Raw genomic sequence first — 13,356 nt, 5'->3', positions numbered from 1 at the left:
AGGCTGCCCACAAATGAGAAGAGCTCAGAGGAATGAATGCAACCCTCTACATTTAAAACATTAAAAAAAAAATTACCACGGTAGTTTTCAGGGGTGGTGGTTGCTTATCAGGATCATTCGGGGAGAATTTTCACAATGGAGATGCCTCTTTGTCACGCCCACGTTTCCACTGCATAAGTATGGAAGCATTATTGTGAAGACATCTGCTAGATTCTTCATCTGCTAGAAGATATTCATTTGGCCTGCCTATTTCTGTGTGTGGTGAACCTTCTTCCACTTTGAGAGTCCTAAAGTAGGGTGGGGAGTGGGCAAAGATGGAAAGCGATAGATCTCTATGGGAACTGAGAATGACGGTTGCCTGCTCTCCCAGCCTCCCTTGCAGCTAGAGCAGGGACCCTGAGTGGCCGAGCATCTGCTGAGATGCACCTGTGTCTCACTCCATCTCGGGACCTGGTGAGGCAACAGGGAAGGGAATAGAAGTGGTTCTCTCTCTCTCTTTCTGGCGGCGGTTGGAAGTAGCGGCCACAAGGCTGAGTTCCTGGCATAGAATTGGCATATGTTCTGGCAGTGCAAGTAGCTGCAATAAAATCAAGTTGCTGGTGTGGAAGGAGCATCGAGGGCTCCTTGGTAGCAGCGGAGGCCTCCTCACCAAGCCAGTCCTGCTCTGCAGCCTAGGGCCACGTTCCTGGAAGCTCAGCCTCCAATATGAATCTCCAGCCCTTTCCCCCACTCTGAGCATCCCAATCCTTTCTTGACACCCTTCTCTTCTGCAGAGCCCTCCATAGCATCCGGGACCTATCACTTGGAATCCTCACTTACACCCAGGGAATGGAAAGCACATGTCCCATCGACTTTGGGGGAGAAATCTTGAGGTATTGAAGGTTTTTCAGATCTGGTGCAGGCAGCTTTAGGCTACCTCCTCTATGGTGAATACGCAACAGGAGTTGAGGGCTTTCAGGAGTGTTTCAGAGAAGCACAGCTCTGAGGAAATGGCTGGGGAAATGCCAAGGCCCTGCAGAAAAGGGAAAGGCAACTCTGCCACCTTACAGCCCAATACCTGGCGCACACACTCCCTGCCTCCTTGTCCCTCTTAATCTTTTCTGCCACAAGGACACAGCAGAAAGCCACCTGCTCACACCCTCAGTTGGTCCTCTTCCCGTGAAAGTAACCAAGCTTCGCTCTCCTAACACAGAGCTCAGACCCTCCTTTGTAGAGCCGGGAGGATTCCCTGCGTGGCAGGCCCTGGAGCGGGAGCAGACCAGAGGACAGGACACACCTGGAAGGTGGGGGTGTGTATTTGGATTTTTGTGCACCAGCAGGAGGCCTTGGAACAAGCTGGTCTTGTTCAGCATTTCTCCTTCTTGGCTTGTCCCGAGGAGAGGGCCCATGTGCTGGCCTAGCTAGGGGTCTCCTGGACATCACTGCTGTCCAGCAGGCCTTGGAGACCGTGTGCTCTCCCTCTGCTCTAGCTCACAGCTGTCTGATTGTCAATAAATGACACAGTCTCTCTGCTTCTATAATGTCGGGGAGAAACTTCAGTCAGGAAAATATTTGGAGCAACATATCAGCAGAGAGGGCTCAGGAAACGGGGGTCTTCTTCCTCTGAGTCATGATCACGAGTGTGAAGTCTGGCGTCACGTACGGTTTGTGCCCGGTGTTGGACGCTTCACTGAGCAGTCCGCATCCCTGGCGTCTCAGGGCCTCCTCTGTGTTCTCCACCCTCTTTCTAGTGTCAGAACCTTTTGGAGAAATGTGATCAGAGCAGGAGAGGGAGGTGGGGACTCACGGGCTGACCTGGAGCTGTGCCTTGTGGGGGGGCCTCTGGCCCTCCGGACTGCAGTCCGTGCAGCAGTGGGCAGCCACATTTCTGTCAAGGAAGGCCCAGCGACCTCTGTCAATTTCAATACAAATACCCTAGGCAGGCCATGTCCCCTTCTCCCAGGGGCAGCTCTGAGAACACCAGAACCAACGAATCCGAACAACTGCTGGGCCTCAAATCCCTCCAGAGACTGGGTGCCTGTCAACATTCTCAGCTCTCCACCATCTCTTTTCTCTCCCCTGCCTGCCTGCCCTGGACATCACCAGGAGCTAAGGGGCAGCTGCAGCCTGCGTGGCCTGGGGTGGGGGTAGGGGCAGAGCCATCCATGGTCCTGCTGCAACCGCAGGGTGGGTGGAAGGCATGTATTCAATATGCACAAGGGCTGTGGGGACAGAAGAGTTGGGGACAGACTTCGAGGACCACGGGAGCTGGAAGAGAGACAGGAGGCAGAAGTTTTACCTTGAGGGCTGGGAAACTTCACTCCCAAAGAGCCAGGGCACAGTCCATCTAGTGCACCGCACACCAGGCTCCTCAAGAGCTCCTCAGGGCCTCCTCAGAGACAGGGACTGGGGGTCCCCAGATGTCGGAGGGGCCGATTTAACCTCTATTAATATCCTTCTCTACGCTCCTCACACTGTTTCCTGTTCTCTGGAGAGTACAGGGGCCAGGGTCCTGCTTTCCACAATCACTCTGGGAACAGTCGCTTTATTTTACCAGTATCTCCTTCCCCAGAAAGTCTGCAGGACAATTAGAATAACAGATAAGCCAAAGTGGGGAGAGCAGCCTAACCACTCCAGCTTGCCTGCCTTTTACCCCTTGCATGCCTTCTACTGTTGGAAGCTGGGAGAGGGCTCAAGAAGTGAGGCCATGATTTGTGCAAGGACACCAAGGGAGGGCCCCATTTCAAAGTCTGACTCAGTACACGAATTCCCTGGGGTCCCCTGTGTCCTGCAATGTGGCCCTTGGCGAGCAGGCCTGGGGCACGCAAGATTCAGGCCTGAGGCTCTGGTCCTTTTTCTACAGGGCATCTTCCAACCTGATCTGCACCCTTCAAAGAGTGACCAAGAGGAAACTGGCTCCCGGGGTGACGGAAGCACCGCAGGCATGCACAGGGAGTCAACCCGGGGCAATCACGGGGCTACGCGTTGCCACAGGACGCCAGAGCCGCAGCGCTGAGGCGCAGCCAGCTTTGGGGAGCAGTTGGGTCTCGGTGACCTCGTTCCGGGGGCGCCTGGGGCGCCCCCCGGCGGGCAGGCCCTGGGGCGAGGAGGTCGAGGGGCCTGGGGCCGGGGCCGGCTCGAGCGCGGGTTACCTCCTCTGCGCTGCGGCGGCGCGCCCGGGTCCGCCGGCCGGTCCGAGTGCGCGCCCTGAGCGACGCGCCGCTTCTCCGAGTGCACGATCAGCAGCATGTCGATGGACACGGCGTTGCTGTCCTTCTTCAGCTCCATGGTGCCCCCCGCTCCGGCCGGTGCGCGGCGGCCGCTCGCGAGCCTGCCTGCGCTGCAAATGGCCCGTGCGCGCCGCTGCCCGGCGCGGGAGACCGCGGGCGCGGGAGAGGGCGCTCCCCGCCGCCCGGCCGCGGCGCTGCGTTTCGCTGACTCTGCCAAACTCGCCATTAGGGCCCGCCCGGGAGGGCGCTACCCTTATGGAGCGGCTCTAAGTCACCTTTGAAAGGAAATCCCTGGCCGTCCGCGCTCCGGAGCCTCCCTCCCCGCGCCCCTTGCCTCCCGGCCCGGCCGACAGGCCACTGCCCCATCCCGCGATCCCCGGGGCCTCCCCGAGACAGTCCGCAGAAGACCTCAGAAAGCCGCGGCAAATACAGAAACCGCACAGTGCTGTCAACGGCGAGAGTCAGCGCAGTAAAAGAGAAACGGCAAGGGAGCTTCAGATTCCATTGCAAGATGTGGCGAAATTGGCCGAGTTTATGCTTGGCGCTACTCCTTCCCCGAGTGGGCTTGGAGGTTGACAGCTCCCTCCGTTAGATGCTGAGGTCAGGACCCCTGCCCCATTATGGCCCCACAAGAACTTGGAACTTGCCCACTGGACATCAGCCTAACCGTCCACTCTGGCCTGAAGTGAAAATCTTAACATCTCTGTACCTTCTAGAAGCCTGGCTCTAGCCCTGCTGGCAGAGGGGAGAGGGAGAGGAGGAGGCTGGGTGCAGGGAGCAGCCTGCTTGGGCCGCGGTCAGGGAGCTGGACCTGAAGGCCCGTCTATTTTTAGCGAGGCCGGGCCTGCCCAGCCAGTAGCACCGCCGGCTTTTGGCTCTGGGACTCAGGAGTGTTTACAGAGCATCTGCTTGGTAGCCTTTGGCACCGTGGGCCTACCCGGCTGGGGCCAGACCCTAACTTGACTTTCCACCATTAAGAAATACCATGCAGCTGGAGGCCTTTGCTCTGGGACCCTCTTTGCTGTGAAGTTTAGTGACCCCCACCTTGCACCATGGCCCCTGGAAGCTCCCCCACCTCTTGGAGGCAGACCCTGTGGCTCAGGCCTGGGTTCTACACTTGCTGCCCCTGTTCTCTGGGAAAAGCCACTTCCCCTGCATTTGGTCACCTGTGCGATGGGCATAAGTCAGACCCTCACCAGGCTGCTGTGACAGTGACGTGCGGGTGAAGTGCCTGATGCGTGATAAGTGATCTTCAAGTGGTAGCTGTCATTCTTCCCTCATTCTAAGGATGAGGAAAGGGACAGGTGAAGTGGCAAGTCAGTAATGGAGCTGGGGTCACACAGCTGAACCTCAGACTCAGAAACTTTCCCTGTTGACTGTGGCTCCAGTGCCATCACCTTGTTGCATCACTGCCGCCCCCTTGCGCACTGGGCAGCCAGTGAAAGCAGTAGTCACTGCTTCCAGCAGCGCTGATTGGAGGCTTGAGAGGGCTCGGCATGGAACCAGTGAAGGTGGTGATTCCCAAGGCAGTTTCCCTATGTAGCGAACCTTGTCCTTCCCTGTCATGTCTGTACGTGTGCATGTTCACACACACACACACACACACACACACACGCTGGGAGGCTGGCTGAGCCAGATGACTAGGGAAGTAAGAACTATGGCTTATTCAGCGTCACCCCATCCTTGGGGCTAAGTCCTTTGAGGGTGCAGATCCCAGCAGAAGCTCCTGGACAGCACCTGAATGGGGGTGGCTGGGGAAGGCAGGGAGCTGAAGCCCCCTCCCCAGAATGTGCATTCTCATTCCCACACTCACTTGCCTTCTGGGAGTGTCACCTTTAGGAACTCACTCACCGAGACTTGCCTTCCACCATGACTTGCCTTTATAGAAGGGGGTGACGACCTGGAGATGGGTGGGGGGAGTGGCCAGTCTGAGCTCCAGGAAGATGCTCTGGGGCCCCCTGCCTTTCTAGGTTATCTGAGAATAGATTCTTTGGAGTAGGGCTTCTCCCCCATGGTTTGATGCACACTGGGGGCAAGAGAACTCTTTGCTGTAGGGAGATGTCCTGTGCATTGTAGGGTATTTGGCAGCATCCCTGAGATTTACCTACTAGATGCCAGGAGCACCCACATCCCACTTGTGACACCCAGGACATTTCCAGATGTTGACCTATGTTTCTTGGGAAACAAAAATGCAGTGAAAACACTGGCACAAACACTTAAAAATAGAGGCTGCGTTGCCTTGACTGCTTTGGGAGATGCTGCTGCTCCTGGATCTTGATGCTGCCCAAATCCTGGACCCACTCTGCAGAGGCTCCCACCCACAGCCCCCAGTCCAGCACCTGGCTTTCTGAGGCTCGCAGAACTACTTCCTTCCAGGAGCAGGAGCAGAAAGAAGAGATGCCTTCCTCACCCCACCCTTCCCCTATCCCTGGTCTCTGGTGACCCATACCTCCATCTGGAGCCTCATCAGTTTTGGGCGGAGAGGGAGACATCACAGGGAAGATGGTGTGGATGAGGGCATTTGGATGTATCTGGAAAGGGGAAGGGAAAGCAGGAGTGAAGACTGAGGCCATGAGTTATCAGTCGGAGAGTCTATCTCTATGCTCAAAATCCCCCTCCAGTTGTTCCCACAACCAGAAGAACAAAGAACAGACACAGCCTGTGACTGATACCCTGGTCCAACCTCCTTCTACAGACCCATGCCTTCCTTTTCTCCTGCCAACCCATACATGCTGCAGCCATGACCATGTTCACTGCTCCCCAAGCACATCTGGCTTGTCTGCTTCCTGGCTTTGCTCCACATTCTAGTCCCTCCATCCTGCCATCATCTTGAACAACATGGGATTCAAGGACCTCTGTATTTTGACCCAACTAATTAGTCTACACCCTTGTCTTAGGATCTGACAAACCAGGGGATATCTCCATTCTAGGTCAGAACTTTAATTATTTGAATCACAATGAGTTGGAACTTTCAGGATTCCAAAAGTCAAAGAGCAGTCAAATGACTGTATTTCACCTTTATCTTTGTCTGTTTAATACCCAGACACATCCAGCTGTCACCCACACTGCTTTCACCCCTTTCTTGAAGGGGGAATTCATCAGCTAAATGGTTCTGAGCCCTGAGCTGATTTTGCAAGATGGTGGGGGATGGTGGATGGGAGGAGGCTTGCTCTTGCCAGAAGAGAATGTGCTCCAACTCATAATATTGTTTTTCCTCAGAAATAGTAATTCCCCAGGGACCACCTAACTCTTACCTCTCTAGGTATTCCAAGAGGCAAGTTTCCCCCTTTTCTATAGAGACCTAATAGCAAGCCAATCCTTGAAAGGCTCTTAGCAGGCAATCTGTAGACACAACATGCTTTTCTCCATTGGTACAGTGGGGAAGGGGCATACAGAGAGTGGGGTGACTCAGTGAAGAGCAGCAGACCAGGTCCCCACTTCTTAACACTCTCTCTTCCCTGGAGATGGACAAACCATTACATGGGAGATAAGACATCTTTCCCAGAAACTTTTTCTACAGCAGGTGTGGGCTTCTCCAGGAGTCTTGACCAGCCTGGCTTGGTTTGTTTCCACTTCTAAGTGCTTATTTTTGCTTTCACTTCTTCCTGGAAGACCTCTTTGGACCTCCCTGGCAAGTACAGTCTCACCATCCTTCAAGGCCTGACACCAGCCCTCACCTCCACCAGGAAGCCTTCCTGGTCACCCTAGCTCCTGGAGCTCCTAAAGAATGCCAGCTCTCTGATGCTTCTCTTTGGGTCCATTCCAATGGTTAACAGAACTTGGAAGATTTTCCCAGCTCTGGTCCCATGCTCATCAAATTTAGAAAAGCTGTCAATTCCCAGTGGAACAGTTATGTCAGGAAAACATATGTTTCCATACTACCTCCTAGCAAGGTGACCTTGGGCAACATCCTTAACCTCTCTGATCTTCAGTTTTCCTCATCTGTCAAATGGGTGAGGGTGTTTCTGGGATTAAGTGAAATAAAACGCTTAGCAATAGCTTAATTAAACCTATAATAGCTCCCTGTATTCTGGTCAGACTCCAGTCTGGTTCCTGGTCAGAGGAGGGTCTTGTGGATGTGTTTCCACAGTTGGGAAGGGTAGGAACAGAAGAAACTGGAGGCATCTTTGACCCTATCGTGGAGCAGAAAGTTGCCTTCCCTCCTGTGTCACTGTTTTCTGTTGCTATTCTGCCATTGCAGAATCCATTGTTTTTGCAGAACTGACATCCGATCTGTGCAGCAGAGTGTGGTTCGACACAACTCTCCTTCCTTCCCACCCCCTGTACTCTGTGAACACGGTGTGAATCCAGTGGGAAGTGCCTCTGTATCATATCCATTTTATGGATGAGAAAACCGAGGCTTAGAGACCAAAGTGAAAGTGAAGTCGCTCAGTCGTGTCCGACCCTTAGCGACCCCACAGACTGCAGCCCACCAGGCTCCTCCATCCATGGGCTTCTCCAGGCAAGAGTACTGGTGTGGCTTGCCATTGCCTTCTCCAATGGAGACCAGAGGAGACCTATATAGGGTCCTGCAATGTCTCACACACAGCAGTGATGCCCTAACCCTTGACAGCCTACCCTGTATGACTCCAAAGCTCATGTGCTGAAACAACCCCCACCCCTGTGACCACCACATGTCTATGACTTAAGACTGCCTACCACCCTAGTGAGGGGAAGCGCAGGGTCATCAGCCTGCAGGGGAGATGCTTTCAACTGTCTGGACGAAAACACCTTGAGCCAGGGGCCCAAGACATCTGTTGAGGCTCTTGGAAAAATTCTCTGAGCTCAAGCCCTGAGTTGGGCCTTTGGGGATAGATTTCTTCAGCACTGTGGCATCTTAGTGGAGAACTGGTCGCACTGGCAGTAGATAAAAGTTGGTGGTCGGGAGCATTCTGCAGCCTCCAGGAGCAGTGCAGGATGGAGAGGGAGGCAGAGGTAGGCCATCTGCAGAGTCACTGAGGTATGCTGTGGCAAGGACAGTTAAACTGTAAAGAAGACTTTGCATTTCTGCTGGGTTTGCCATGGGGACGCTGCCCAGCACAGGAAGCATCTTGTTCTTGAGACCTACTATGTGAAATGCCATTATGATGATGTGAAACAGTAAGCAAATAAGGAGGGGATACCAGTTCTCCTAGAGAGGAGGGTCCAGGAATGCTATGAGGTGAAGCTGATACCAGAACAAGGTTCTTGGGGGTGAATGAGTAGGCAGAGCCCCAGAAGAAAGGCGAGGACTTTCCAGGCGGAGGAGTAGCCTGGGGGGAATGGGTAGAGGATGAGGGAAGGGCTGGAGGTGAAAGAAATGACACCTTTCAGGAAGTGAAACCAGGACAGACTGGTTGATGCTGTGGTACAGGGAGGAGGGGTCAGAGGGGAGCCCAAGAGCAGAAGGGATCAGAAAGGGGAGACCTGTGCCAGGTGAGGCTCCTGCTGCCCAGCTGAGCCACGAGGACCAAAGTCAGCAGGGACAAGAGAGCAGGGAGGGGGCAGCCTGATGGGTAGTGGGTGTCTGGAGAGGGTGCTAGGTAAGGGGATGACAGTATGAGAAGATCACTGAATCCCGTACTCGGGCTGTGGGAGGAAAGCAGTATCTGGGAGTGTGGTGCTGAGTGCCCAGGTAAGGTGCGGGCCTGGGCTCAGAGTGGGAGCACTAGCAGGGGCCAGATGCTGGTGGAGGCACGAGGGGCCTCCACTCCAGCTCACTCCCCACGCACATGTGACTACTGCAGGTGAGCAGGGCCTCCTCCCTTGCAGAGCTCCATGGAGGTGTCAGTGAAACAAACCATCCTTCTAAACTCTTCAGTTCAGTTCAGCTTAGTCACTCAGTCGTGTCTGACTCTTTGTGACCCCATGGACTGCAGCACGCCAGGCCTCCCTATCCATCACCAGCTCCCGGAGTTTACCCAAACTCATGTCCATTGAATTGATGATGCCATCCAACCATCTCATCCTCTGTCGTCCCCTTCTCCTCCTGCCTTCAATCTTTCCCAGCATCAAGGTCTTTTCAAACTAGTCAGTTCTTCGCATCAGGTGGCCAAAGTATTGGAGTTTCAGCTTCAGCATCAGTCCTTCTAATGAATATTCAGGGCTGATTGCCTTTAGGATTGACTGGTTGGATCTCCTTGCAGTCCAAGGGACTCTGTAAACTCTTGTACATTATTAAAAATTTACGAAATGCCAGCACTATGTAAATAAGAAAATGAAACCACCCAATCCTATCATCTAGGGATAATCACTTTTAAACATTTCATTATTTAGCATTTCTTTCAACTACAACATATAATTATTATAACACATATACTAAATGTGTGTATACCGATATATACACACACACATATAATGTGTGTGTGTGCATGTGTGTGTGCTAAGTTGCTCCAGTCGTATCCGACTCTTTGCGACCCTATGGACTGTAGCCCGCCAGGCTCCTCTGTTCATGGGATTCTCCAGGCAAGAATACTAGAGTGGATTGCCATGCCCTCCTCCAGAATGCGTGTGTATACTTATTTAAAAAATAAAACTGGGATCACATCACATAAAGTTTGGTCTCCTGATTTTTTAGTCTCAACACCAAAAGATACATATTATTCACATGTAATGAATAATTTACTGAAAGGTATTCAAAACCCCAATTTAAAAGGCTGCTTCATTACCCACTATACCTATGTGCCATAATCTACTTTTCTATTTTCTTGTTGTTGAACTTCTAGTTTGTTTTGCATTTTCGACTTTCATAAATAATATGTAGATAAATATCTTTGTGCTTATACCTTACACCTTTAACCACATTTCTGATTATTTCTTTAGAGTAGATTCTAAGTAGTGGAATTACTGAGTCAAAGGTTATGACTATTTTAAGGCTTGAGATAGATGTATTGTCCAATCACTTTCCAGAGCCTTCGTGCCTGTTTACAATGTCACTGGCTGTGTGCATTCACCTTGCTGTAGACTGCCACGAGAGGTGAACGCTGTCATTGGCTGGACCTTTGCCATAATATAATCTATGCCTGGTAACTAATTTTCATCTTTAAATTACCACTGGGATAGAACAATATTTTTGATATAAATGTGTGTGTGTGTGAGTGTTAAATCATTAAACCTCATGTGGTTTGTATTCCTAGTTCCTTTTTCCTACTGAAATGGCACAGGCATTTAAATACTAGTTTGAAAAAAAATACTCTTCCAAACTACCTAGGTGTTTCCTATTTCATAGCGAAGTCTGGTGAAGTCATGGCCTTTGAGGGCCGGGTCATAGCCTTCCTCATTCCTGAGTCCCTCCTGTGTGTCTTGCACACAGAAGGTGCTCAATAAATGTTTGTATCAGATGGGCAGAATGAGTGCTCCCAGCTGGCAAGACTTCTCCCTTTAGCCTGGAGGGTACCAGCCGTCCAGAGATGGAAGTCTGATCTTCTGTGCTTTCCTCAGACCTTCAGGGGCTGGAGGAGGAGGTTAAATAAGGACAAGCAACACGAAAGGCCCCTCCCGCGCTGCTGACCGGACCATCTGGAGCGCGGATCCGGGGAGAGTTTGGTTCCCACAGCGCTGCTCAGCCCCACGCAGCCGCCCCCACCCCACCCCACTCGGGAGCCAGAACTGTGACATTTCTGTTCAACACAGTTTCCATCCTCAAGCCTCCCCGTATGTCTCTCCCCAGTGGCCCGTCAGCCATTTCCTGGGTCAGTATTTCTGTCTCATCGCCTGTCCCTATTTTTCTGTGTGTGGCTCATTTCAACCCCCTCTTCTTGCCTATAATGATGGGCACCTGTGGAAAGAACCACATCCAAGTTCCAGGTAGTTGAAATTTTGTAGTCTTTATACTCACTGGCGTTCTTGGCCTTTTCCTGTGGATGGATATGATGAAAATCAATTTGTCTCTCACCACCACTTCCAAAATATCTCAGGCCATGCCAAGAGAGGTATCCAGTGGCACATGAAAGCCCATGGAGAGATTACCTCTTCAGCTTCACCAAGTGTTTATTGCCGAGCTATTGAAATGCCCCCTGCGTGTTCCTCGAGCCGCTTCTCTCTCTGATGGAAGCAAGGCGACCTCACACCTACTTCCGGCTTCAAAGTTCATCCACCCGCGTTGCCTTCGTCCCTGCAGAATTCTGCATTTTGCTTCTATGAACTCATGTCATCCTCGCTCTAACCCAAGCCTGGGTTGACTCCTTTTTGTGTTTTACTGACAAAGAAACAGAGGAGAAAGAAATCTGTTCATATGATTTCCCCAGTGCACCACTGCTGGCTTCTAGAGGGGCCAGTGCTCACACCAAGCCTCCCACACTTCTCATTCTGTGCGTTTCAGCAGAAAAGGCACAGGTGTCTTTCCCAGGAGCAGGTTGGAACTTGGTCCCACCACTATTGGGGCCCAGACTCTGTTCCCAGTGATACATGTTCCCTGGGGAAGAGCCCTTACAGCTGGTGGTGGGAGGCTGTCTGATGGGGTGGCAGGGAGGCACCCAGAAAACGGCTTTGGAGTATCTGAACAAAAACACATGTAAAGTCAGAACAGCCTTTTGATTAATACTGGAGACCCCTGGGGACTGTTGGGGAGCGACTGTTGGCCATTTGCCCCAAGCAGGACAGGCCCAGTGGCCTGGATCCCAGGGGGCTCAAGGGAGCCAGCTTTCAATCTTAGTGCGGACTCCAGCCTTGCCTTTCCCTGGGGGCAGAGCCTCTAATAGAAGCCATGGGTATTTTTAGTCTCACATGTGTGGGCACAGAACAAGGCGAGCTAGAGGAGAAGCGCTAATAAGCCATGGTCCTTATTAAGCTGGGAAGGATGAAGTAAGGGGAGGGCGGGGAGCCTGGTGGAACTTTTGCACAGGCCTCATTTTCAGAGCGCTCTCTTTCCATAATTCATGGAGAAAGATTGAGGTCAGGTTGATTACGCACACCCTTGATTACAGAGGCCTGAAAGTGGGGCAGGCTCACCTCCTGCAGCCTGCTGGTCCCTCCCCACTGGACGCTCTGCCCTCCGGGGAGCAGGTGGGATGGATGTTCAACTTTGGGTCTTGGCTATTGAGGCTGTCATGGTGAGGGGTTTTCAAAAGGACCAGCTTAGAAGCCGATTCCCAGTATAATCGTCGCAACCTCAGGAAATAGTTGAATGGTATCAGCTATTATCCTGATTTCCCAGGATTTGGAAATGAGGTTCAGAGAAGTACAGGCACTTGGGCAAGGCCACATGGTTGGGAAGTGGCAGAGCTGGGATTCAAACTCAGTGTCCTATCGTTATTTTCCGATATATTCCACTTTTCCCCAAAGGGCAGTCATGTGTAAGACTCATGATCCAGCTGATTTAACCACAAGCCCTTTTTTTTTTTTTTTCTGCCAACTCTGTGTCAGGAGTTCTCTCATTGGCATGAGACAGTGAGGAGGATACAGCGCCTGCTCTTGAGAACTCTGGACTTGGTGAGGATGATGTAACGTGACTCTCAGCTGGGTCTCAGGGAGCCAGTATGCAAGCCTGCTTTGGAAAGGGGCAGCCTGGAAACTGAGGTCAGCAGGTTTCCAGACTCTGGCATCCAGCACTAGGACAGTCAAAGCTCTGCTGATAGAGTCAGTCCTTTCTCTAAAGCATCTTCTGAGGGTGAGACTGGGGAAACATCTAGGGAGAGGAAAGTGTCTCCAGTCTTGTGTTGCTTGGAGTCTAGGACTTACAAAATGAGGGCTTGGCATAACTGGAATGAAGGCCTACCTGTCCCCTGCTGCTCTCAGCCAGTGCCTTCCTCCTATTCCCCACATCTGTATGGTTTAAGAGCAGAAGGAGATGGTGAAAATATGGAGTTGGGATGAGAGCTTTGCAAACACCTCCCTGCCTCAATCCAAAGGCAACCGTGGCACATGCCACTGTTCATCTGTTTACCCATCCACCAGTCTTTCTTTTCACATACTCTTTCCTATGTAGTCATCACTCCATCTATCCACCCATCTGCTTGCACGCTCACCCACCCGTCTCACTTAGCCATTTGTTCACCCATCTTTCCATCTCTACCCAGACATCACTTCTCAATCCGTCAATCCCATCCCTCCCTCCATGCTATGTAATGTGTTCCAGCCACCCCCTCATTCACCTACCCTTCCATCCCCTTCCCATCACCAGTTCCTTCATTCCGTTTGGAACCAGACACTGTATTCCAGGCCGTGAGGC

The 13,356-nt window shown here is 52.2% G+C and overlaps 1 protein-coding gene across 2 annotated transcripts in view; it reads right to left on the bottom strand.

Moving 5' to 3' along the window:
• KY (kyphoscoliosis peptidase) overlaps positions 1-3,904 on the bottom strand; it is a 50,025-nt gene extending 46,121 nt beyond the window's left edge. Inside the window, exon 1 of one of the 2 annotated variants that reach the window (XM_055413296.2) lies at positions 3,132-3,904. In XM_055413296.2, coding sequence (XP_055269271.1) covers positions 3,132-3,435 — 304 coding nt within the window. In that variant the 5' untranslated portion in view covers positions 3,436-3,904. The remainder of the gene's footprint in view (positions 1-3,131) is intronic. The other variant, XM_055413302.2, reaches the window with a different exon arrangement.
• Between the last annotated feature and the right edge of the window lie 9,452 nt (positions 3,905-13,356).

This window comes from Moschus berezovskii, chromosome 1 (assembly GCF_049115385.1).
Source record: "Moschus berezovskii isolate FMDL1 chromosome 1, NW_MosBer_1.0, whole genome shotgun sequence".
Lineage (NCBI taxonomy): Eukaryota > Metazoa > Chordata > Mammalia > Artiodactyla > Moschidae > Moschus > Moschus berezovskii.
This window is presented reverse-complemented; position numbering and strand designations above follow the sequence as displayed.